The 27713-nt window shown below is 36.6% G+C and overlaps 1 protein-coding gene across 1 annotated transcript; it reads left to right on the top strand.

The window, feature by feature from the left end:
- The first annotated feature begins 4377 nt into the window (after positions 1 to 4377).
- EPYC (epiphycan) lies at positions 4378 to 26388 on the top strand. The gene is made up of 6 exons (XM_086610364.1): positions 4378 to 4545; positions 18625 to 18778; positions 21475 to 21633; positions 23239 to 23441; positions 24586 to 24681; positions 26218 to 26388. The coding sequence occupies exons 1-6, from the start codon at positions 4378 to 4380 to the stop codon at positions 26386 to 26388; spliced, it is 951 nt and encodes a 316-aa protein (XP_086466490.1).
- Positions 26389 to 27713: the final 1325 nt, after the last annotated feature.

The raw sequence follows: 27713 nt of genomic DNA, 5'->3' as shown, positions 1-27713 counted from the left end.
CATTCTATGATTCTATGATAAAGAAAATACCATCAATAAGGAAAAGAGATAGCTTTTCTTCTTCAAACTTTGTAAAATCTATTTCTGGTGTAATAACGTGCATGATGCTATTGTGTATGCCTTTCATTTGCAGCATATTATCACAGTTCATATCTTGTAAGGAATTAATATTTCACCTTCAGAGGGAAAACGTACTGGAAAGAGTAGATCCTATGAATATTGCCTCATAAGTACTTACAGAAAAGTAAAGGGAAAAAAAGTACCTCTAAATACATACCAGATATTACGTACAGCAAATGCAAATCGATTAGATACATATAATTGATTAGATCACATCAATGAGCTCCAAAATAGAAATGTTACGTTGTCGTGGGTTAGGCTGAGTCCGGCATCCAAACCCACGCAGCTCTCCTAGTCCAGTAAAATGGAGAGGAGAGAAAAATGTAATAAAAGAGCTGAGGATCGAGACAGGAACAGAGGAGCACCCACCAACCACGGTCCCGGGCAAAAGAGGCTTTTTTTCTTAATGCAAAACTATTTATTAACAGCTACCTAGAAAGAGAAAAGCACACAAAAACGATTACTTAAGAGAATAACGAGAAAACAAGGCCAGGTCTTAAAAACAACACCACTCCCCCCCCACCTTTGCCTCTTCTTCCCAGCTCTACCTCCTCCCCCCAGCGGCGCAGGGGGGCAGGGAATGGGGGAGTGCAGGTCAGTTCATTCCAAGTTGTTACTGCCGCTTCTCTTAAAGGAAAAGGAGTCCTTACACCATTGTCCCTTGCTCCAGTGGATCCCCTACTCACGGCGAAAGCGTGAATCCTGCCCGCTGGGGGGCAAATCCTTACCCCATCGGATTTGCCCCAAGTGCGGGCTTTACCAGTCCTGGGCTTTTAAGGAGCTGTAGCCACTCGCTCTGGCGTGGGTCATCAACAAACTTTAAATGTGCTCCGGCGTGGGTCGTCATGTCGACCTTAAATGCGTCTCCGTACAGACTCTGAATGCGTAAAATGCGTAAAATGCGTAAATGTGTCTCTACCTGTGCCCATGATTCACAATAGTCTCAGGCTCAGGCATCTCTTCCCGACGTGGGTCATCCACTGGTTGCGAGTGGGTCTCTGCTTGCTCCACCGAGGACTTGTTTGAAAAAGGGGCTGCTGCTGGCAAGGGGACTCAGCCGCGGCACACGTTGTTCCGTTCCATCTTCACTGACCTCTTATGTGTGTGGCCGTTTCTCTTAGATTTCAGTCCTGTCTGGGTGAACTCGGCCCGGTGGGCGCCCCGGCAGCGGGGCTCTCCCCGAGTTCCCCAAGCGGCTCCGCCGCCGCCATCCTCGACGGAGCGGGCCCGGCCCGGCCCAGGCCGCCGGCCCGGCCGGGAGCCGGGAGCGGGGGCCGTGCTCCCCTCCCGTCTCCTTGCTCCTGGGCACCTGCACACACCTTTCCGGTTCCTTTGTCCGACGTAAATAGGGCAATTCGCAGAGGCGCCGATTGGCTCAAGCCCCGAGGGGGACGGGAGTCCGGTCTGATGGGCAGCTTCTGCCACCCGGACCTCCCCCCCCCCACTTCAAACCATAACATACATATAGGAAAAATATTCATATATAGAATCATAGAACCATAGAATCATAGAATGGTTAGGGTTGGAAGGGATCTCAAAGATCATCTAGTTCCAACTCCCCTGCCATGGGCAGGGACACCCTCCGCTACACCAGGTTGCTCAAAGCCTCATCCAACCTGGCCTTCAACACTTCCTGGGATGGGGCATCCACAACTTCTCTGGGCAACCTGTTCCGGTGCCTCACCACCCTCAGAGTGAAGAATATATAATCCATTTTGCTTAAGTGTTATTTTAGATGTTGAAAACTTTGCATTTCTAAATTATCAGGACACCCGAAAGATTGTTTCCAGAATGTAATTGGGAAATGTTACAGGTATCTTGGTAGGAGCAGTAAGAAATTCAAGGGGAAGGGGTAAAAAGCTGTGATGTGAAATAAATGCCATTGGTTTACAATCAGCCTTTGTTTGACCTTGCTAAAATTCAATTCAGCATATCAAATATAAAGGTGTTTGAAGTCTGAGAAACTCCCTGGGCTGAGGTCTTCAGTTGAGGGCAGAAGCTGTACCACCTCCCACAGCCCCAGAATGCCACTGCCATTGGTCAGGGTCTAATACCACTGGCTCTGCATTCTGAGTAATTCCATCTCATTTGAAAGATTGGAAGCTAGAGGTAAGTTTTGGTACTTCTCTCTTAGAACAGTTAATTGGATTTTTAATTCTGGAAATATTTTTATAATATTTGTTTTATTTTATCATGCATAATACTAATTCAAAGGCTTCAGGCTGAGGAGACTATTTATTTTTTCCTGGATATGTCTTAGTTTCTTCCTGTGAGAGGACTACATAATCTTCATCAAAATATTTGATCTTAGAACTGCTGCAGATGCCAATATCATTACACTGTGTTCCAATATGTTACACATAAGGGGAGTACAGAGACACGCAAACTCTGCAACTTAGTGCAGATACTACAGTCATAGGTGAATTTTTTTTTTTCACAGAGATTATCATTATATTTGTTGGTTTTGTCTATCTATATCTATACAAAATACTTATTAAGCCCTATATCCTTTAAAACCCCTTTTATTTCTAGGCAATGTGAAATGAAAGCTATTTTGAATAATGAGTAATTTTTTATTTAGGAGTTGTTTATTCAGAGGAAAAATTACATCAGATATGTTAGTTTTACATTTTGGGTTAATAGATAACATACTTCATAGCTGAATCATTTAGGATAAATGACATGCAAAAGACAAGCAAGACCAAAATCAGTCCTGTTAAAAATAGGCTGCAGAAAATATAAGACAGAGAAAAAAAACAAGCTCAGTATACTTTAGTTTATTTCAGAGATTGGTTAAATTTATTTTATTTTATTTTATTTTATTTTATTTTATTTTATTTTATTTATTTTTTTCGTAACGAAGCAGAAAACCTTTAGTAATATTGGAAGCAAACATTGAAAGGTGCAGTTCAACTAAGTCTTCTCAAAGACAAGCCCAAGCGACTCAAGCTTCTCCCAGCAGCAGCTGAAAAGTCTTTTTGAATAAAGCAAATGAGGGAAAAATGAGTGCCTTGTGTTGCTGACCATCCCCAGAGGAATTTCATATCCTCTTGCCTAAACTAGCTTCATAAAGACCTCTTTTCATGAAGCTAAAATTCGTCTTGTTGCTCAGTGCACACATCCAAAAAAATGTCTCATGTATTTCTTATGCTTAATCTATATTAAGTAGCTACAGTTTAAAAACGAAATATTTAAGTGTGTGCATTATGGCATCACATCAGGAGTACAATTTATTACTTATATATTGCTTATTATCACTGTACTTTCAGTTAAATTAGTGGGAGCTGTAGCTAAATCAAGGTGTAAGTCAAGAATGCTGTACAGAACCTTGTGTCAAGCATGTTATATGATAAACGTGAATACAACACTTACAAGGAACAGGGAATGCATAAACACTAATATTCAAGCCTAGCATGAATTTTCTATTATTTTACTAAAATATGGAACTTTTAAATGGGTGATAATTGGATTTTACAATTCTATTCCCCAAGGAGAACAGCTGACTGTACTATGCGATCATTTCCCACTACTTTAGAAGTGGTGCTGATGGAATAATGAAGGAATGCAGAGTACTGTCACAGTGCTATGGAGGACACAAGCTACTACGTATTTTATTCTCCAGACCTTTCAGAAGTGGTGGTCCAAATACGTCAAATGATTCAACCCATTAAAATTATAATTTGTCAAAACTACTACTGGGTGAAAAGTGTTTTGATTATGCACATCCTGAGACAACAAAAGAGAAAGTCCTAATGTTTTCTAATCTTTTTTTTTTATAGTGGAGGAGAAAGAAAAAATTACATTGTTGTACATTTCAAAAGAATATTTATTGTGATAGACACAAATAATATAGTAGTTTAGCTTGTGGCTAGTTTCTCAAAGTTCTTCTCTAATGGTGCAGTGGAAATAGGTGAAGTTAGATGAGAGGGGAAGAAGTTGAATATTTCACCTTTTCAGGAACTTTCTCATTAAGGTCAGTTTATTTTTATACAAATAAAACTCAATAGGTCTTTCCTAAATTATCTAAATGTTAATACGGCCAAAGTAGTCTTCAGAAATTCTCAGATCCAGGGATTCTTCATGAAGCAAAACAGAATAAAGCACTGAGTCATTATGAATAAATACTAGTTATCCATCAGAAATATTGTTGCATACATATAGGTACTGTACTTGTGAGACTAAATTTTCATAGATTCCTAGCAATACCAGATTACCTACATTTTGCCCATTTTCTTCTCTTTCAGAAAAGAAAGCAGAATGCAGACCTTTGTAAATATTTTTCTGGGATTTTTTATCTTCGAGTCTGTTGGAGCCGCACCAATCATTGATACTGTAATTTATGATTCTGAGTTCTATGACATACCGCTAGGAGAGCTGCCTCACCCGTTTGGCTATGATGAAAATGAGAAGTCTGATCAATTAGAGGTAATCAGAACTTGTATTTTATCTTTCCAAAATGCACAAATGCAGTGGCTACTGATGAGTTTTTGTTGGCCATGAAACGTTCATCAGACAAATCTACGCATGTGGTTGCTATTGCATTTGGTTGATCAACAGTTTTCTGTGCTAATAACACACTGTAGTTCATTCGCATTTTCCCTAATCTACAAATGTGGCCAAAATATTTCCTGATTTTTTTTTTTTTTGTGGTAATCTTTGAGAGCAGGGAAAATCTACCATGCTTCTCTCAGATCTCCTTGCACTGACGTAAGTTCTGTAGGAGATTGTCCTGGTGATTTATCTGTCTGGCTGAGGCACGGAGGCAGTTGAGATAGGACATCCAGTATTCTCCATTAAATAAAGTTGTTGAATGCTGTTTCCTGGGATTAGTTCTCATAATAATATGTATGTTCAATACAAGGATTTCAGCCTATAAACGCAAGTGGTTTCAATTTCTGTTAGGAAAGTGGTTGGAAGGAAGTAAAAAAGAAAAGGGAAAGTACTTGAATTGAAAATCAGGAAAGTAAGAAAAATTACTGAAGAGAAACTGTGGAAATTCTATTATGGGATTGAGATAGTAAGATGTGTTGTCTGTACAAGCAAGAGAGTCCATTTGTTGACCTAAATGCCTCCTTACCCTCCTACATTCCTGTATATCTCTACATTACTAAAAGGCTACATTAATTTTAATCTCACTCTGTTTCTCAGACATGGGCACAGCTTCCCTGAAGGTGATATATGCACTGTATGATTCAGGGCTGAAAATTATAGAAGTGAAAAATACATCATTTAAATAATAATAATATTTTTGCTATTGCACATATTTTAGTACTTTTTCACATAGCTACATAATTCATGAAAGTGATTCATGACGGCAGCAGGAGGGACAGGAACTAGTCTTTCATCAAGGTGAGATCAAAATTGGATAGCAGCCTTAAAATCAGAGGACAGAGGCAATTTAAGAATAAAAATATCTCAAAACCAGAGAACTGAAGAGATAAAAATCATCTCAAAACTTGAACTAAGGTCAGAACCTTACACTTTGGAGGAAATACATTTTCTCATCCTAGAAGGACTAAGAAGAACTTTGCTCTAAATAAATTATTTTGCCTTTTTCCTGCTTCCCTGTGCCAGGCAGATTCAAAGCTCTTCACACACCCATGAGCTTGAGCTTTCTTCCCTGATAAAATCAACCCTACTCTTAGTCCCTGGATACTTGTGCTCTCTCTATTTTACATTGACTAATAAGTCACAGTTCCTGCTTTTCTTTGCTCTTAAAAATGAAGCCTTTATCAGTCCTACAGAAACAACTTCCTTCCCTGAAATGGGAGAGGCTATTTTGTATGTGCCTCACCACAAAGATTTTCTAATTCAAAATAGATTTCTTAGTAATGCATTGAATGGTAGGTGCGACTCTCCTGTGCTGTGCTCTGTCTGTGAGGTCCTATGACACTGAAGCGTGGTGGCCTCTTTCCAAGTTTCTGAGTGAAGGATAGAGACAAGGCAAGGCTCCTGTGGTTCTTTTCCAGCTGAAATGAAATTCAGGATGATCAATATTTTACGCAACAAGATTCAGCAGGTCCTACCATAGACCTTTTTCTTTAGGGAAGCACGGAATAGGCAGAGCCGAAAAAGTCTTTTCATTTTCTCTTGCAAACTTCTTTTCCAGAGCAAGATTGCCTCTCATTACTGAGCTCTTCAGATAGCTTTCTTAAAATTCACCAAGTGAAGGTCATCCATCATAGCAGTTGAAAGGAATGTTACTTTGCATATGGATGGACCTCCCTGTGAGAGCCTTTTTTTTCCTAGATGTTTAGCCAAAATTTTTTTTGCTTACATTCCTCTTACCGTGTACCACCCAAAAAAACCCCTAAGTATTAATGATTCCCCTAAACTCAGGAGAGATCAGAGTGGTCAGTGCTGTAGAAATCAAGCAGCTTTTATAAACATGCATGTCAGTCTTGCAAGTTATCTTTTAGACACTGAATATTATTGACGTCATTCAAGTTTTAAACAGAATGCATTTGATTTCTTGGTCATGGTTACGACTCCCCTAACTACAGTCCTCTTATCGTAAAGATGTGAACTACACAAGTGGCTCTATGTGTAAAACTCAATATTTATGCAAGGTCACAGGTTAGTTTTTATTATGCATAGCTTAAATGATGAGCAATACCACAGAGACCCAGACAAACAGCAGGCCTTCATTATATCTAGCCTGTGTACAGTAACTCTTTAGTTAGGCCTACATTTCCTTTTAGAGAACTCTGAATCATGTCTTTAGCCTTTTGAAATAGTGGAGAGATAAGGAAATAACATTTTCTGTTGTTGCCATCTTCAATTTCAGATTTTAAAATTCATTTATGTGCAAATATAAATCATTGTTTAACATGTTTTTAGAACTCATTGGAGAAATGCAAACTTTTCCAATGTTGTGCATCCAGCTGATTTTCAGCAGATCCATGAGACTGACTGGTTCTAGGAATTCAGATGTGTTTGGTGTGTTGTTCCTGTTGATTTCAATGGCAACGAGTCAACTGCTCATTTTAAGGAATTAAACTAAAGCACCTATGTCAGTATGTCCTTTCCAGAATGTTACCCATTGAGTACTGTAATCACTTATTCAATTTGTAACCATCAAAATGAGGTAAATAGGGAGGGATACCTCCCACTCGTTCTATCTGGCTAAAATTTGGTGTTGCATCTCAAGAGCATCCTCCAAGACAAGTACGAATCATTCTCTTGGGATATCTATTGTGGTGGGTTGACCTTGGCTGAGTGCCAAGTGTCCATCAAGCCACCTTCTCACTCTCCTTCCTTAGAGGGACAGGGAAAGAATTTAAGATTAAAAACTCACGGGCAGTGAGTTTTTTTATCAAGATAAAGGCAGTTTAATAAAGAAAAGTAAAGGTTGCACATGGAAGAAAGGCAAAGCAAAAAGATTTATTCTCTACTTCCTGTCAGCAGGTGATGTCCAAACACTTCCTGGGAGGGAGGGCCCCAGTACATGTAGTGGTTGCTTTGGAAGACAAGCATCTCGATAACGAAGGCTCCTTCCTGCCCCCTTGTCTCCTTGGTCTTAGATTTATTGCCAAGGATGACGCCATATGGTATGGAATATCTGTTTGGTCAGTTTGGGCCAGTTGTCCTAGCTATGTCCCCTCCCAACCCCTGGCCCACCCCCAATCTACTAGCCTTGGGGTGGGGTGGGGGAGGCCGAGAGACAGCCTTGATGCTGTGCGAGCACTGCTCAGCAGTAGCCAAAACATTCGTGTGTTATCAATACCTTTCTATGAGGATTGCTATGGGGAAAGTTAACTCCATCCCAGTCAGACTCAATACACCTATCTTCCTCAAATAACTTTAGATGGACTCTAGACACCTGTCTCAGGCTTAGAACCAAAATTTCAGCTTAATAAAGTTAATCAAGAGTGACTGAATCAAAGTTCATGACTTCTTTCCCACTTCTCATACTCTGAAAGTATTTTTCCTTGTGAAGCATGTATGCCAAAAATGAAGCGTATGCGTGTATATACACACAAGCTTCATTGACTTGCAAAAATTTTTCTGATAATATTTTATCTAGATAACGGCTGTTGGTATTTTTCCACTTGAAATCTATTTTTCTCATAGATTTGAAAGTAACTTTAAGGTTTGGAAAAGTTATTTAACAATGGAAATCAGAGGTTATCCAGCATTGCCTAGTAACATTAGCAGATCTGTTTCATTTTTTGCATTCTTCTCATTGTATTTAATATGTGTACATGGAATATATTTTTATGCAAAGATTTTGTACAGGGAAACTATTTGTAGCTGTGAATTACTTTAGAGAATTTCTTTGGAGAATTGTACTGGGAGAATCCTCAATCAAAGCTATGCATTGTCATGTATTAGATGGGTCAAATCTGGGCTATAAAATCTGTGGGTTTCAAGTTCCCAGGTTAGTGAGACATGGAAGACTTAGTTGAAGCTTTGCATCCAAAGGGAAATTGTTACTGAAAAAACCTGAAGTGATATATCACACAGAAACAAAATGTGTATAGAGACTTTAGAGGGAACAGTATCAACTCTTTCACAGATAATGGTAAAAAAAGACATATAAAAGAAAAACCTATTACCAAGAAAGAAATTCCAAGCTCCTAAAGGAGAAAGAGATTGCAAAGGAATGTCACTGTAAGGTAGTGTAGCAGTTTTGTGTTGGATTTTTCTTCTGAAACTGAGTTACAACTGAATAAACGTGAGCTGCTGTATCACCCCTTTTCTTCACAGTAAGCTTCAATATTGTTTTCAATGAATATTTCTATCACAATAGGGTCCAGAGGCACCTCTCAAGCTGAGTCTTCATTGTCCCAACTGCTCTGCAAACATACATAAAGACAGAATTCCTTCTTTAAAATGGATACAATCAAGCCAGATGGTCAAAGGCATTCTTGTGTAAGCTTCTTGCTGGTAAAACAGAAGGCTCAGAGTTTTTCCCTCTTTGAAACTAAAACTTTGTTTGGATAGTGTGTGAGAAAAACAAATTCAGCAGAGAGACTCCTATGTATATCAGCTACTAACATCTAATAAAATCATATTGCAAACTTTTGATTGCAGTGCCTGTTAAACATAACCAGTCTATTTTCTCTCAGGTAGGAAAAGCTAAGTTAGAAAAATAAGAAGTGAAAATATAGGGGCATGAGAAAAATATTTTCATTAATAAGAAGCAAGTGAGTTATCCTAGCACCAAATAAGCAGCAAAACAAGGGAGTCGAATACAGGTTGGTCTAGGTCTGTGTTCACAGAAGAGGTGAGCTGGAAAGTACAATCCACAAAATAACCAGAAACAGGCACTGTGAAAGCCTAATATTTGATCCTGCATTAGCTTGTTGAATTTGACTCAAACTGATAATAGGATATTCAGATGCCTGCACAAAGCTTAGAACTTGAGTCACACACACACATTCACTTACATGCTTGTGCACATACACACAAAGCATCTCTGCTGTTGCCATAACACACATGAAGATGGGTCTTGTGCAAGAACTCTCTCGCCATTCTACAGAGTTCAGAAAGACTTACACTGCTGTTTCTGTCTTTGTGACAGGTGTCTGATTAAACAAGAGACTTCAAGGTCGATATGCAATGACATTTCAGAATATGTCATATACATTTTTTAAAATCTCATGAACTGGTACAAGTAATGTAGAATTCAGATAGCTACATAGTTGATAAGTGAATTAAATTTACCATTTGAAGCTTTTTCTCCAAATAGGAAATTTTCTACTTTTTCAGAAAAGCTTTGAGTACAGCTCTTAAATTCACTTGGCTGTTCATAACTTATTCCATATGCTTCTATACAAATGTCTTCACAAAAGGTGAACATTTATGTGGATTAAAAAGTAGTCATGGAATACCTGAGTGATGTTGAAACTATTTTGTCATACAGCAAGAGCAAATACCACAAGATGAAAAGGAAGGATTTGAAATAGAGTGTTAGTTCCTAAGTTCTAGTACAACAATCCAAAAAGAGCTCATCTCACCCACTTAGCTATCTGAAATGTTGTAAATACTAAGTGTACTGGCTAAGACATTCTTAAGCACCTAAAACTCTGATACTGAGCATGCCTTTAGCTACCACGTTAGCTGAACAGACTAATTACATCCTTCCTCATGCCTCAGACTGGGTGAAATTGTCTAAGTAGTTGTCCTGGTCTGAAAACACCTAAATTTTTCCGTCTAGGGCTCATTGCTTATCAGTAACTGTCACAATGTTTGAAATTTCTGTGAGAGAGGTGACAGCTGAAACTCCACAGTGAGACTATACAGACCTTTTACAGTAGATGCTTGCTACCTCGATTTCCCTGGTCACTTAAACTTTTTTTTCCCCTTAGACTTCCAGTTTTGTGGCTTCTTCCAGAAAGAAGTAACGTGCATCATCCTTACTGATGTGGGTTATGAAACAAAGATACAATTATTTTAGAAAATTACCCCAAATTCCTAAATTGTACCTATGGCTATATATTTCTTCTGAACAGTGTCCAGTTAAATAACATGTGCATTTCCGACCCATTTGAAAATCATTTAAGAATCACACTGGAGCCAATTGAAACAGAATCCAGAGCATGGTTTGGTACACAGCTCAGAGCAGGGAATGTTGTGGTTCTGCTCTGAGTCTTCCCTGAGTAATTTCTATCTTTGTTCATGTTTAGTGATTATCTAATGCATAACAATTACCAACAGTAACAATTATTTGAATCATTTGACATTAACAACCCTTTGAAAAAGGTCTCAGGTCTCAGTTCCTTTCATATTAGGCTACATACTCATATTTTCTTCAGCTCATTTTCCGTCTCTTGCCATGAGTTTTGCCTCTTTAGATGTATTCTAGCTTTGTTTCAACATCTCATCCAAACCTTCCTCTGGCCCCCACTTGATGTTTAGGATGTCTTCTGGAACAGAGGTTTTTGGGGTGCTAGCCTCCTTAGGCTAGCAACTTATGTCTCAGCTCTCTTGCTTCTTGGATGAACGGAGAACCAGCACTTTAGTTTTCATCTGAACTGAAATAGAGAAAAAGAGTTGTGTGAATTTAGCAGATGGGTTCTTTGATTTATTTAGGTGCATAAATGCCTCATTCCCTACACAAATAATCTTAAGTGTGAGACAGATAGATCATTAAATTCTTTGGAACATGCACAACTGTAAAATCCTAATGAAATTACTGCCTCAATCCTTAGCTGTGCAATATGTATCAAGCATCTGAGTTAGCTAAGTAAAACTTCACCGAATTTCTTTCCCTAGATTCCTCAATGCAACCTAGTGTCTTGTTAGATGCTTAAAGACTTGGTGGACTGCCCACCAATATCTACATAGCTGTTGTTTTTAATGAGTTGTATCATTTATTTTTTCTCTGTTTCTTTCTTGGGTTTTTTTTTTTAATAATATAGAAATAGTACTGCAGTAATTGTATATATTTGATAGCAGCACAATCCCTATTGTGACATCATAGAAATCCGGGGATTGAAAATTTACTTTGAATGTTATTTCTCAAGAGTAGTTTTGCTTCTGGCTTTCTTTATGGGAGATCTAAGCTTGAACTAGCTTCCAATTTCTATTTTTCAACTTCCACTCCTGACTTAGGTCTTATTAATAAAAGGGGAAATAGTAGCTGTGGATAAAATAGATGCAGCTGTCAATCCTGAACATAGAGTTCAGACCACAAATTCAAGAAAAAGTAGGAAGTACAAAAAATTAATATGTAGGAAAAAAAAGTTCTCACTCATTATTCCTTGTTTGATATTGGTATTCCTTATTTTTAGAGTTGTGCAGCAATGCCTATTGTTATGATGTAGAATGTCCCTCCCAGAGGCAGGAAATCACACCTGTGCCCTGTCCTCAGTACTTTCTTCCTTGCACCATATTAATGTCCTGGGCCTGTCACTAAACAATTGCTCACTGATCTTACATTGACAGGGTATTTCTATACAGCATAACAGTCCACACTGTGAGGACAAACCTAAACTATCAGAAACTCTCTAGTTCTGGAGATACAGCAGCTTCTGAGAACTCTATCACTGCAGGCTACATGCATGTACTGGATTGGATCAAATCAGATGAAACATCTTTGCACTATAAGCTGTAGAAATGAAAGGAAGAGCAGATCTGACACTAGACTTTGACCTTGAGGTCTGGTAAAATATATGGTTGCCTCTATATGGTCTCCTTTACAGTCAAAGGAAGATGAACAGGCACCTCAGAAAGTTCATTCACAACATATGAGTGCTGAACCTCCCTCAGGAAGTGATTCTTCCTCCACTCTCTGCACCAGGAGTGTAAGAAAACTAAGCTACTAAATAGGACACTTAAATTCAATGCCTGAAGTTAAGTGGAGTGAATCTGGTCCTTTTTATTCATGTTTCTAACACTGTTTGGTTGTAATTTGGATTGAAAGCAATGACAGCGCATTTAGGAAAAGCCAGGCTGGTGAACTGGGCAAAACCCCCCCCCTGCATGTTCAGCTCCAGCAGTGCCTGGTCTCCTGGACTGAGTGAGGAACTATGCTTGAGACTCTGAACCCTCCTTTACAGTGAGCTCTGGGTGTCCAACTGAGGCAGCTCCTTACCACAGGTCTGAGAGTTGACAAAGTTTCTGGTAGATACTCTGGTCATCTAAGAGATCTCCAACTTTGGCTGTGTATGTCTACTTTGTGGCTTGGATCAGCAGGAGTTCCTGTGGAAATCTTCATTAAATAGCTGGGACTGGTTTTCAGTCCTTTTGTGCTTCATAATAGTGTGAAAAGCCCTGTTCTGATTTCTAAAACTGCGTATTTCTCTTTGAAATTTTATGTCTTGCGAAACTTCAGCACTGTTCCAAAGAAAAGCATCTGCTGTAGGCTAACTTGGATATTGCCTAGCCCTCAAAGCTGAATGTTAGAAATGAAATCTGTCATTTCAAATATAGTGCTGGAATGAGACTTTAACTTAATTTGTACTCAAGGAAATCAAGATTAGCTCCATTTATATGGACTTTTTTCATTCCCAGACAACAGAATTAGTAAGCAAAATCTCTGTAGCAATGCTGTGCAACATAAATGTTTTTACTCAGCTGAACTCAGACATGGCATAGACACTCTTGATTTTGAGGCAAGAAGCTTTAGGATATTCTATGATCAAGGTGCTAAAAAGACTACTTATCTTTCTAAGACTAATTATAAGAACCACATATATTTTCCAAGGCATAAGCCACAGACAATTTCTAGACAGCTGGGTTACAACTCTAGAGCTCTGTAACTTAAATATTAAGGTTAGTCTGACTGAAGTACGAATGGAAATTTATTCATGTATGTGTGTTGAAGACTCAGCAGAAACAACAATATAACTTAATAAAATTAGAAAGCTTAAAGGGGTAAAAAAATGACCTGCATTGATAATGAAGGACACTGTACCCAACTGCACCAATTCCAGAGTACTGTTCCCAGCAGCAAGACCAAGGAATGTGTTGTTTATGCCAAAATCAAAGGTCCTGCACCCTGATAAAGTTGCAGTGCAGATGACTTCTCCCTAAAGATCCTTCACCCTACCAGCAGCAGACAGGAAATAAGGTTGTATAATACAGTATATACCATTCCTTTCCATCTTATCACCTTCCCTTTCCCCAAGATCTACCTGAGTTTTATTACACTAATTTCTCCACACAACTTATTTGTGTAGCTCTGTACAAGAAAATGACAATCTATCTGAGCTGCAGAATTTGCAGTCTAAGTAGTTATTGCATTAACATGCAATGGCTCACAGATCTATTTATTTTTATAATAGAACAAGAGGAGAAAACAAGACCTTAAATGTAAAATTCAAGAAGAAACAAGCATTGGTCACTTTTGGAAAGGAAAACAAACCCCAAACCTCTACCATAATTAGACATTTTCTTGTAAGCCTTTGGTAGTTCCAGAACAGCTGAGGGGGAAACTAGTTCCTTTTGATGGGTCAGTGTGTGGTACAACTGCCCCTCCAAGTTTATAATGTCTTTTTTTTTAAGTTCTGAACTTTTATTTGTGTTTTCAAGAGTATTTTTTGCAGTAAAAGAAACACTGAAACAGGATACACTTCAGATTCTCCTGTGTATTGAAATTTATGACATGTAATATATCAACTTTGATCCTAAAAGATGTAGACATAAAACAATAGACAAAACATCTGCCACTGGATTTATACCACCTCAGAAGTAAAATGTGGCAACTGATGGCTTCCAGTCTTGCTGGTTAGCTCTTTAAATCTATTTATTTTCTGTATTTTATAAGTTTGCTAGTATTATGTGGGTCCATAATCCTCATATATGTTACTCTTACCTACATTTCTATTCTGTTCCATCTCTACTGACTCCTAGCCCATAGATACTGTTTCTTCTTACTTTTTTTTTCGTAGATCAGCCTCCTGAGCCATTTCTAATCTTAAAAATCTTTTCATTTGTCTTGCCTCCATTTTAAAGTTGAGGAATAGACACGTAAAGAGCCAGTCCTAAAAGAAACATCATCTGTGGTTGCTGGCTGGAGTTTCAGAAGTCTTGTCTCATTCTCTGCTGACTCTGAAAAGACGCTAATATAGACTAGATGCCTAGCCTATGGAAGACCAAATGGATTGACTTTTATCAATGGTATTTTATCACTCATTGATATGTTCAGATTTCTGTACTCTTGACTTTTGTGACTTCCTGGTCAGAAAGTGCCTCTAAATTGGCCATCTGCATCAAGCAGTTTCACTTGTAAATGTAGTCACATTGGATAAATTCAGGAGGGGGGAAAAACAGATACTCCATGCAATCTTAGGAAAGCTATTACTCTGCTTATAGCATGCTCTGTGGCTAATATTCTGCACTGGTATTCTCTAAATCTATTGATTGATTCCAAAGACTAGGACTCTAGAGAAGGGTAACTATTAACCACTTAGTTAGATGGCTAAAAGTAGACAATGTGATTCCCTTTCAGGTTTTTCTTATGCCATGCATTAAATCTGGCTCAGAAGGCTGATTATGATTTGAAGACTTGCAACTATTGCAAAGAGAAACATGCTTTATTGTATTTCTCTACAATATTCTTCCTTCTTTGTGATTTTTCATAAAGAATATTACTTAGAGTAGCACAGGAAGTATGACACCACGCCCAAATCCCCAAAAACCCTATGGAGAACAATATCATTAAGAAATATAGAATCATTTCTGTTTCAATTTTTTAGTAAAGTGCATGTTGCCAAAAATAAACAAACATCTGGAAGATGAAGGATCATTCCGTACAGTATATAGTCCAAAAAACATCTTTGTCTTGTTACAATGTTGCGTGATTTATTAAATATGTAAAAGATAGAAAGCTGCATGGATCAGACGACCGATAATGGGAAACAGACTTTTACCTTTAGGTTACTGGTTCAAGTCCAACCTATGTACAGCAAGCAAACACTGCTCATGCTCTGGGTCTGGTATGTAAAACATATATCTGTGAACTCCTACTCCGTTAGCAGTGTAAAAATGGCAACATTATTAAATTCACTATAATAATTGTTATTTTTTATGACATTCACAACTGGTGAAGGAGACTGAAGAGCTAATGATGCTAACTGCTTGGAACAGTTTCTCTAGAGCCCAGATTTAGCACATTGGAAAGGGAACTATGGGGACACTTTCAACTGTTCGTCTCCAAAATTAGATAATATCGTGTAATAAAAGAGAGAGAGATAACAGGCTAGAGATAGATTTACTAGAAGTTAATATCTCTGCTTTGGTACTCAACAGCTACAGTGATTAATCAACTAAGAACACCTGAGAAAGCATAAAGCAAATCACAAATTCCAACCTATTACGTTCCATAGAACATACCCTCAAATATTCAGAGAAGTGGTAGTCAATGTAGATGACCCAAATCCCGTGACAAATGAAAGGAATGTTATCTTAGGTCCAAAGCCTGTTTACAAATTGTATCTTGAAAATGCGCTTCTCCAGAATACTATTTTCAGTATAACTGTCACAGAAGATGCATACAAAGCCACTAATAGGTCCCAAAATCTCTGGATTCTTTTTTCCCAAAGTTCATGACAGGGACTCTTACCTGATTTCAGCAAAACTAGTGAAGAAGTAGACCACATATGCTAGTACTTTAGTGCAGTACTACCCTGGGTCAATGAAAGTCTGGAATGCATCTCTCCCTCTAGGCTTCCTTCATTCAGAGAACATCTGTCCCATTTCCTTCCTTCCCAAACTCTTCTTTTGATTTGTCCCCAAGTCCATTCCTGGTTAAGCTGTCTTATTGTCAGCATTGCAGATGGGAACATTGTGTATTTGTCTGCACAAAGCCACAAGGTACACCCTTACTCACACTTACACCAACAGGTTACTCAGTCACAGTTCAGCTGAAGTGCATTTTGCTCACCTGATCACCATGCATTTTGCAAAGTTATGATCCTAGTAACTGTATCAGGGCATTTTTACCCATAAACCCTACTCAGTAGTAATAGTATCTATTGCTTATTGGAATACAACTAAGGAATATACAGAGAACCTGAAGCATGTGCAGTCAAAATCTGAGTCTATGAGGTTCAGAGAAGTTCCTGGTTTTTCATTGCTTTCATATTCTCTTCACTCAGTGAAACAAATTGAGGTAAAATCAAATTATTTCTGTGCAAAAGTGATTTTTACATGATTATTTAGATATTCTTAGGCAAGCGAGGATCATAATGTTTAATACTGCTAGTAATGATATGCAGCTACACTGTGAGATCCAGAGAGTCTATTTTGAAGTGTTTTCTTTCAAAATTACAGTAAATAAATATACACATATGAATGTATATAGGTATTTCACCTAAATATAATTAAAATCTATCCTATCCAGGAATAATAAGACAAAAATAACTCTATTTGGTGAGCATTATATAGTTAAGCTAAGAGATTCAAGCAGAAATTAGAATATAGCAAAAGATTTGCTCATGCTTAAGACCTAGATCTCCAGTGTGTTAGTTCCTTTAACTTGTATGGTCTACATAGAAAGCTTAATTTAAAAAATCCTAACCACTCGTCCAGTCTGGATGCAGTCTGCTTTTACCTGTCTTTTACAACTAGAATTTATGAGCACTAGTGTGAGTGATTTCAACAACAGGTTCTCCATAGGGACAGTAAAGCCAGCAGTAAATGGAGGCTGATCTCAAAACAGGAGATGTTTGGTCAGGTGAAAAACTCAAGATTCAATAGTTATGTGGTGGTGTCGTGCTAGAAGATTGCAGTGGAAAAAAAAATTTATTAAAGCATAATTTTAGGCTTCTGTGTCTTTGCACTTGGGATGAAGATACTGTGACAAAATTCCAATTTTTGATCGTGCCTTAAATACAGGCTGAGAAGTATTAACTGCAGCACAGGGGTGCAGCACCCATTGTGGTGGATGTATTACCTAACTTTTAAACAGTATCTCAGATGTGCAAAGCCCTATAAGGACACTGTTTCATTGCTCGGGATTTAAAAAAAACAAAACAGACCAAACCAAAACAAACTTCATTTTTAAAGGAGGTCCTGGGGTGGTCAAACAATATTATTACACATGGGGAAATCAAGATACAGTGGGAAAGTCACTTGCAAAGGTCACACAGCTAGAGTGAATTCTCAGTGTCTGGGTGATTACAGTAAACCTCTCTGCCTCTTTGCAAACGTAGGCCCCTCTGCAACAAGCCTGGTAAGTCTGCAATACTCTTTTTGTGAGGGGTGATATAATGCAAGAAAATTTCTATATCTTCCTTTTTATCCTGAAGTTGTCATATAGCAAAATCAACAGAATGTACCTTTAGAATCAGAGTTAAAACAACAAAACTCACTAGTTTGACATATTATGTGGAGTGAAAAACTAAAACTAAAGTTTCTAGTTCCATGAAAGGATTTGCCAAATTTTATCGTGTTTTTCTAAATCAAGATTTTATCTAACAATTTTATTTATAGTGTTAATTTTTTCGTATGACATAATGTGGCCATTGATGAATGAAGCTAACCAGAGCCTTCCATTATTCAGGTTCAGAAAGAAATTGACAAAAACACTGCCAACATATTCGCAAGTAGTATGTAAACTTAGACTTCAGAATTCTTAAATAATAAGGTTTTTAAATCATATCAGTGTTCTTAAAACAGAGTCTGCACAGCTGCATTGGATTTGGGTTTATGCTGGTACAATTCACAATTTTATGGTCAAATGACTTGCATCTTTTTTATATTTCACAGCAAATTTTCATTTGTCTCACATCAATTTTTATTACAAATCTAATTTAGCTTTGGATAAATGTGGAAAAAGCATTTTATTAGTACATATTCTTGCTAATGAAGTAGATACAGTGTGCATGTCTGTGTGCATACAACAAAACATTTAAAACACTGAGATAATAAGCATATTCATGAGTTGTTTACACATCATCAGAATTCATTACGGCTGCCAAGTGAAACACAGCTCATGCACTAAACCTCAGAACATATACGACCTCTAGTGGGAAAATATGAATAACTGGAAGAGAAACAGCTGCCAGTGGATGTAAGCAATAACATTTCCTGTTCCCTCTTAATTTTCCCTAGGCAGAGATTGGGACAGCACTACCTTCTATAATTCAAGAGAGTTATTCTTCTGCACCATTGACAGAAGAGACTGAGGAGGAAGCATCAACACCAAAATTAATTGATGGGTCTTCAGCACAGGGGTCAGGGGTTCTTGGACCCCAAACTCAAGACGGTTAGTTGGAAAGAGAAACGAGTTTTGCGTGTGTAGCTTTGCTTTTGAGTGAGCTCACTTTGCTTGCTCATGAATGTCTACCTCTCTTGCTGAAGAGGAGATATATAATTTCTGTACCTCTTTATTGTAGAGCGGTATAACATGTCTATCTTGAATGCTTCAAGGTCACATAGGTGCCTAGTCAAAATGTTTCCACACTATTTCATTGTGAAAATGACTGTGGCCAATTAGGATATTTTTTCAAATAGAATTTTATTAACACTTAAAAACTTACAACATTAGGAAAAATTGCTAATGGCTGACAAATGCTACCAGTACTTTTTTATTGACTTAGATTCCAGTATCGTTACCACTTACCCTTACTTTATAATGATTTTTTACATGATTTTTATAAATGCATTCATACAAAACATTATTAAAATATTGAACAATTTTTGACCATGAAAAATAGAAACTATGAAACTTAAGGAAAAGGAACTATTTAGAAATTTTGGGTGAAGCTGATTTTCTATTCTTCTGACTAGCTATAGTGAAATAAGAACTTTCTACATCTCCCAGGGGGATTAAAATTGTAAAACACAAGCTGTCCCTCTCCCACATGAACATGTGATGCTAATAATTGGCATTTGTTAGCAGCTATTCTAACCTCTTGTAGTTGAAGCTCGCTAGAGTTATTCACTGCTGTGATGGGTCTTTGCATTGTATGGCGATGAACATACAACAGGAAAAGCCTATTTTTACTATGCCTAACACTATAACTGAATGTCATAGAAGACAAATGAAATTAAAAAAAAAGAGAGTTACTGCTTCCAAAATTGTGTGTTTAATGAAGAGAAATTACTCATTCCTAGACTTGTTTTTATACATATTACCAGTGAGCCTTTATCATGCAAAAAAATACAGTGATGTCAAAACAAATAAAAATGGAAATGAGAATTTCCCAGGACAGTTTTGAAAAAATCACACAATTTCCTTCAATTTTGAAAGCTGCGGGATGTTGCAAAATATTTCACATAAATATTACGTATTATGAATTCTGTATCTGTTAACATTTTTGAGCACTGAATGCAAACCAACTAGTGCATCAACTAAAGATATGTATGGGAGGCTCAAGGCTGTAACATATCAAATCAGATTTTTTTTATGTCTTTATTTTATTTTCAGCAACATATTTTCCTGTCAGATGTTGCTGCTGCTCTTGGCTTGGTACTGGATAGAAGGCTACGAGGCTCAGGAACATGAAGCCAAGTTCATTTTTCTTGTTGATATCTTTTTGAATCCTTCCCATACCTCTGTCCTTTTCAGTCTACATTAGCCATAGGGGACAAATACCACTCCTCTAAGATCAAAAATAGGACAGAAGGGGAAATTCTCTCCCTCTACTATGTTGCAATATTTTGAAAAATCGTCAGCCATCCTGAACTATAAATTCATTTAGGCCTAGATTTGCTGGAACAGTTTAAGGTGTGACAATTTATTTTTTCCCTGTGTCAGGCTTGCTCCCTGTAGCTAATTTAAAATGCCCTGTGGAGGAAGTTGAGGAAGTATAAAAAGAGTTTCATCTCTCCAGCTATGTTATTCCTGAATGCCCAACTAGAGATTCTCAAATGAAAGTGTACTCTGGTCACTGATTCTTCTTCTTTCACATATTTGGCCCATCATTCAGTTAGCTACCACTGCCTGTTGGTAATTGACACAAATTAAGAAGGCAAATCTCCCATGTAGCTACAATTGATCTGGAGAAAAAAAACTCATCTGCAAGAAAAACATTTTCATACTAATTGATTATGCTACTATTGTATAAAGTAACCAGAACAAACAATCAGCCATCTGCTACAAGAAGGAGGAAAACATGAAACAGGAAAGTATTTATATGGGACTAAAAGCTGAGAAAGAGATATGCTGAATTATACTCTCAATCAAAGAAAAAATGTATCAAAAACTCAATGCACATAGCAACTAATAACTTTTCCTAATGAAAATTACATTCAGACAAACCACTCAGTATCATAATTCTCACACAATTTGAACAGTATCATCAAAAGAAACTTTTGAATTCACTGTATTCATGCAGTTTTATGACTGAGATGAAACGACTTCATTTTTCTTTTTCATGAACTTTTGGTGGTAACCAGTGTTTTGTTTACATGGTCTTCAAGTTACCTTAACTCAGGCTGATAGAGAAATTTTTCATGCTAAATTTATAAATTAGAAAATGTAATTAAAAAACATACAAAAGAAATAAAGATTCTTCTCCATAGCTTTGTAGGAAAATATCCATTTCCTTACAAATTATTCAGATATACTATTTAAAGAACCAAACTTGTGAAATCATAATAAGTTTCAGTCATCAGCTGTTATTTCTCCACCTAGATTAAAGTGCACACTTACCAGCTTTTGGTTTGCTGCTATTACCTAATATTCTATTGTTATAGTCTGAGAAACACTGTCAGAAAAGTAAGTTAAATGACTTTCTAATAGACATAGGTAGAAAAAAAATTAGTTTAAAGCAGAATATAATCAGTTTGTTGTTGCAATTATACGATGTGGTGATCATAACAGAATGGGAGTGAACTTTACAATTCAAAAAGTCTTATCATTATGTGCTTAGGTGAACATTTCATTGTGGTAATTTGCATACAATTTTTGTACATTTTTTTTTGTAACAAAGTGTTTTCTTTTAAATTCTTTGATAGGTCTTCCCACTTGCCTCTTGTGTACATGCCTAGGGACCACGGTCTACTGTGATGATCATGAGCTTGATGCTGTTCCGCCATTGCCTAAGAAAACCATGTATTTCTACTCACGTTACAACAGAATCAGGAAGATCAACAGAAATGACTTCGCTAACTTAAGTACGAATAGTAGTATTGTTGCAATTAGCTTTAATTTTTATTGTTTCTGGCTTACACTAATCTAAGACATAGTGACTCATTTTATGTAATGTTTGATGACAGATTATACACATAAATGCACATATGGAAAAGTGGTTTGCTATTTTTGATTGTAAAGGTCAATACTTCAAATGCAGATTCTTTGCCAAATTTTTGAATTATTAGAAATATCAATGTTCATCTACCTTTTTGCTGTTCTTTGTAATCAGCTTTAGAAAGATAGGAAAAAAACCTCAAATCTCATGGAATATTTGTAGCATATTAGAAAGTACTGTTTTCCTAAACAAGACTAGTTCTCAGGCAGATACACTTTCAAATATTTCCAAAGTATATGTGTGAAAGGAATTTTACCTTTAAATTTACCTTTAAATCTTACCTTTAAATTATATGTTTACTGCAGAATTATCTAGGAAAACTATCAATTCAAAACCATTTGTCACCTAAAACTGGCTAAAATTGGTGGTTTAGGGAGCTTACTTTTTCACATTTTCTACCTGAGAGTCTCAAAGATATCTGATTTCTCAGGAAGTATTAAGCTTATTCTGTTTAGGAATAGGGACTGCTATACACTCATCATATCACTAAATATCAAACCACATTCTTTGTTTTTCACTTTAGATCTAACTTTGTGTAATTAATTTGTATTGATTTCATGATGAGAAGTGTGGAATCAGTGCCAAAAAAGGCTACTACAATAATTTAGGGGAATACAAAGATCCTTTTACGAAGGAAAACTACAAGACTTTGGTTTACTTGAACCAAGGTGAAGGTTGGGAAGGAACACAATTGGTATTTAAGAAAAAAACCCATGGGGAATAAATACTAAAAAGAGAGAAAATTTATTTAGGCCAAAATATACTGCTAGCATAAGAATAAAATAAAATAAAATAAAATAAAATTAAAATAAAATAAAATAAAATAAAATAAAATAAAATAAAATAAAATAAATAAAATAAAATAAAATAAAATAAAATAGCTATGAAAAACATTCTGGGTGGAAAACAGAAGTAAGCTACAAAATAATGCATTTAAAACTAATGCATATTAATGGAGCGATATTTAGACATTATTCTCTTTTGCAAAAGACAAATTTAATTTTCTTTTTTTTGATTGGAAAAAGTGTTTGAGCGTATTTCAGAAAAAGTAAATATATCGAATTTCTTACATATAAGAAAATGTTGAAAATAAAGAAACGTGCAGAGCAAGGTGGTAGAGAAAATGTTTATTTCCCTTTAAATGTTATTTTTCCAAAAGATAACCATCTTAAAAAAACCCAGAACACACAGATATTTTAAAATATTAAGTTTAAAATCTTTCACTGATCGATGTAGGAAGAATGACACAGGCAATTCTAAACAGAACGAGAAGGAGACGTTGGTCTCCTTCAGGAGAACTGTTTAAATACAGATTATTGCATTATATACAGAGAAAGAACTGTCACATTATGGGTCAGGAATGTATCCAATTCAAAACACTTCATCTGTAATTTAAATAACTCATTTGCCTTTTTTAAAACTTTCAGGAAATACATTCTTACATGTTTGTTGTGTCTTATTTCTCTGCCAGACAATTTAAAGAGGATTGACTTGACTGCAAACTTTATATCAGAAATCCATGAAGATGCCTTCCGGAGATTGCCCCAACTTGAGGAGCTGGTGCTCCGTGACAATAGGATACGGCAACTCCCTGAGTTACCGTCTACCTTAACATTCATTGATGTTAGTAAAAACAGACTTGGTCACAGGGGAATACGTAATGAGGCATTTAAAGTAAGTCTGGGTTTGATGGGAAAATCTGTTTTTCCTCTTTCCAAAGGATGTGGTCAGAAGAGCTGCCTAAGTATCCCTCTATAGTCATAAAACTGTTAAGATTGTAGGCACCATGAGTGTGCTCACTGCTGAGCAATCTATGAAGATAAAGTGAGATGTATGAACACTCTCAGCTGGACATGACAACCTTTTTATTGCTCTTTACAAAGATACACACAAGACATGCGATGGCACACTATGTTTATATCCATAAACCAATCACCCACATGACTAGCAAGACTTCAGAAAGCTGCTTGACGTTCTGTTACAAGTAGGCAAGAGGGGAGGACAAAGCTATGGATGCCACTGCTTCAAACTTACTCTGCCATGTATCCACATGGGAACTTCTTATCTGCACTCTCCTGATTTTAGCCATGAAGGAGTCTCAGCCTTTATCTTCCATATTTGCCAAGAACCTTCACCCTGACACCTCAGAGTTCTGTCAGTAGAAATTAAACTAGGACATTACACTCAAAGAAGTAGTTAGGTACCATGATAACTTGTGTGTGCAAAAAGGGAGCAAAATTGAGTATTCTACTGAGCCTTATTGACCTAGTCAAGTTTATATCTTACTATTGTTAATAATTACCAGATGAAGCTGCTTCTTCCACTAAGTGAAAGGAGAAAATGGTTTCCATTTTCAAATGAAACAAGAAATTAATGTTTAGCTTAGGCATTTCTTGTGCAGTTATAATTTGCCTCAATACTAACACACTTCTGCAAAATTGAGTAAGCTTGTCACAAAAGCAAGAAAATGGACAGGATAGGAAGCCTTTCTATATTATGACTGGGTAAGGCAGTATTTTCACTTTAGAACAACATCATTGAAATTACATCTCTAATTATTGTCTCTAGATATTTCAGAGAATATTCTTTTCCTTTATTTTAATCCAAACACCTAATGTTTAACAGTAACAGTTCTCAACCCGTGCAAATGAAAGATCATGACTGTCTTTGAATTTTTACCTTTTCAACCGTATCATGCTAAACCAAAATATGTTAGTATCCAGCAGTGCTCATTGCAGTGATAGATTTCAAATTTACTTGCGAGAGATTTAAAAAAAAGGTCTATAAATTTCTCCTGCCTTTTTCCTTCATCCTCTAGGATCTGCATGAACTGCAGCATCTTTACATCACTGACAATAACTTGGATCACATTCCATTGCCACTCCCTGAAAGTCTCCAAGCTCTTCATCTTCAGGTAGGCTATAAAAGCAATGGTTCTATATATCATGTCCAAATAGTAAGTAAAACTGCAAAGAGTAGCTACTGTCTTGTTCTATTTCTTTTTTTTTAATCCAAATGCGAACTTACTTAACTATTGGAAACATACAGCTAACTAGTGAATGCAGTATTTGAAAGAAGTAAAATTTAGCTCAGCTAAGCATTAATCATTCAAATTCGTAATACAGTGTTTTTCAGGCACAAAATTCTAGATTCATAGTTAGTACAGATTAAAGTTAGGTTCAACAGCTGTCAAGAGCAACATCAGTCTAACAGTTTTCAAAGACAGAAATTGCTCACACTGCTCATACAAATCTTCCAAGAGGAATGCTTTTAGATACCCAAAGAAAGGTGCTTTACATATTGATTGTATCTATACCAGTGCATTTCATTCTCTTAACGAATGTCATTCCCAGTTGCCAGCATTTTTCAGCCAGACTTTTCCCTTTGACTGTGCTGGAGCATCTCATCCATCATCTGCCTGTATTACTGGTTTTTGTATTTGCTTTTACCTATTCCTTTTTTTCTGACTTTTTTCTTTTAACCTTTTCCATCTCTGCTTCTTTCTCTTTATCTCCTCTTGTACCAATGCCCAGTTTTGATTATCAGAAGATATTTTTGTCTATTACACAGTACAGTAAAAAAGCTTTGAACAAATGCGCTGGTGTACTGTACATAATTTGACTCCTATATCTTTAAATAAGTAAATCTATAGAAATGTCTGCCTCCTAGCTGACAACTTTTTTCACCTGCCCATGCCTGTAAATTAAATATTCAGTGTTATATGCTACAGGCCAAAGCTGGCAAGCTGGATTTTTTGCACACCAATTTCTGACTAGCAAAGGAATGGGGAAGGGAAGAATTTTCAGACAGCTCTCATTTTAGGAGATAAACTTTTTAGTCTCAATTTCCGACAATATTGTATTCTACCAATTCATCATGGAAAATTATTCACTTCAAGAACAAAAGCTCAGTGAAGATAAGGTGTATAAGAGTAATTTGCATCAAAGGGATAAAACGTAAAGCATTCTATTTTCCCTATATATATACAGATGTGGGTTAAACTAATGTGAGAGCGCCTGGGGAAAAGAAATTTGTCGAAGATCAAATTGCAGATTTGTGCCTTTGCACACTGAAATATGTCAAGCTGTCAGGATGATAATAATGATTCTGTGGTTCTTGGACTGGCCTATGCTAGCTCTAATTTGCGTTAATGAGACTCTTCAACATGATCCCAGAGAGGGAAATGTTTTATACTTCTACCAGGATCCTACTGCAAAGCCTGCCTCTGATACATGATTGAGTCACTCAGTTTTAAAGCTTTGCACTGGCCAAGAAATTTTCCCCTGCTTGGGATATTTCTCTGTTGATGGCTTGCAGCTACAATCTGGACCCTTGGGTTCAAACAAGTATCTCTCTAGGCACTGAAAATACATCCATAAATTATTCATCAAACAGCAAAAAATTGCTCTCAAGGAATTATTCTCACAGGGTTTTTTTTAATTATTTTTAGAACAACAACATTCAAGAGATGCATGAAGACACTTTCTGCAAAATGAAAGATTTTACTTATGTACGCAGGGCTCTTGAAGACATCAGACTGGATGGTAATCCCATTAACCTGAGCAAAACACCTTATGCATACATGTGTCTACCCCGTTTGCCAGTTGGTAACCTCATCTAAGCTTTGACAGAAGCCAATACTGCCATATGCTATAAGCATCTTTAAAGGCAAATTATTAACTCAGTGCTACACTAAGCAAGATGTATTTTTTCAAACTCATTAACTTGGGAAATATTTCTATTAATAATGAAATTGATTACAGAAATACAAAGAATAATATGAAATACTAAAAGACAACTCCATTATTTACCTAACTGTAAGTTGTATAGCAATATCAAGAAAAACATTTTACTACAAAAACTGTACTGAAGGCAATAAAAGACCTATTTAAAAGCAAAATTTTATGCTGAATTATTCAGATCTAATGTATGAATTCTAAAGTTGAATGATTTTGTATGTCAAAATCTAATTATAACATAGTAAATAAAGAAATAAAAATAAAATGTGTACATAATTGAATATTTATCCCCTTTTCATTTAATTAAATATTTTTATCTCAGAAAGACATCAAGTTTTCTACTTCTTTCCTTAAATGTCTTTTCATTTTGGGAAAGTACTAGCAGTATTCCAAAAAGTATGTTTTCTTTAGCAAACAGAATATTTTCTGGTATCAATAGCAAAATACAGAGATTAAACTTGTATCAAATTACCCCCCAAACACCGTAAACTATTTGTTTATATTAATAATAATTTGCAGTAATAATTAGTCTCTGTAATGCAGATGAGGCCCAAATTGGTCTTTTATATCTCTGTTAAACTTGTCTGCCAGATTATCTGGCTAAAAAAATCTCGTGTAGAACAGCCTATTTGAGAAATATTGAACTTTATTCTGCATAGGAACTGAAAAACAATTCCCCTTGACGTATTTCCACAGTCACACAAAATATTGCAGTTCAGTATACTAAGGATCAGAATTCAGAGACTCAATTCACAAATACCCTTGTGGAGCCGTGGCTCAGTTTCTAATAATTTGAAACAATTTCACTGAGCTTTTCTGCTTTACTGTTTAAGAGCCTTAAACTTTAAATCTGTCAAAGATTAGGAAGCTCCCTCCCTTTGGGTGGTTTAAACAACTCTTCTCCTTTTATGGAGGAGCTTTCACATGTTTTCCTAGGGCGAAAGCCTCCAGAAAAGATCTACTAGATACAACACAGGCACTTGTTTATTCTGTTCTACAGTGACAAGCAGCAAATAACATCTGCATATCTTCAGCGATAAAGATTTGATGAAAGACTTCAGGAAAAAAAAATCCCCATAAAACATAACAAATCCTTCGACTTACACAAATTGTTTAATATCAAAGTTCCCTTTCATCTAGCTGAACATACATGCTCATTTAAAGCGTTAAGTGCAGCTGACTTGCTAAATTTCTGTCGGGCCAGGCA

Source organism: Tauraco erythrolophus, chromosome 4 (genome assembly GCF_009769465.1).
Source record: "Tauraco erythrolophus isolate bTauEry1 chromosome 4, bTauEry1.pri, whole genome shotgun sequence".
Lineage (NCBI taxonomy): Eukaryota > Metazoa > Chordata > Aves > Musophagiformes > Musophagidae > Tauraco > Tauraco erythrolophus.
This window is presented reverse-complemented; position numbering and strand designations above follow the sequence as displayed.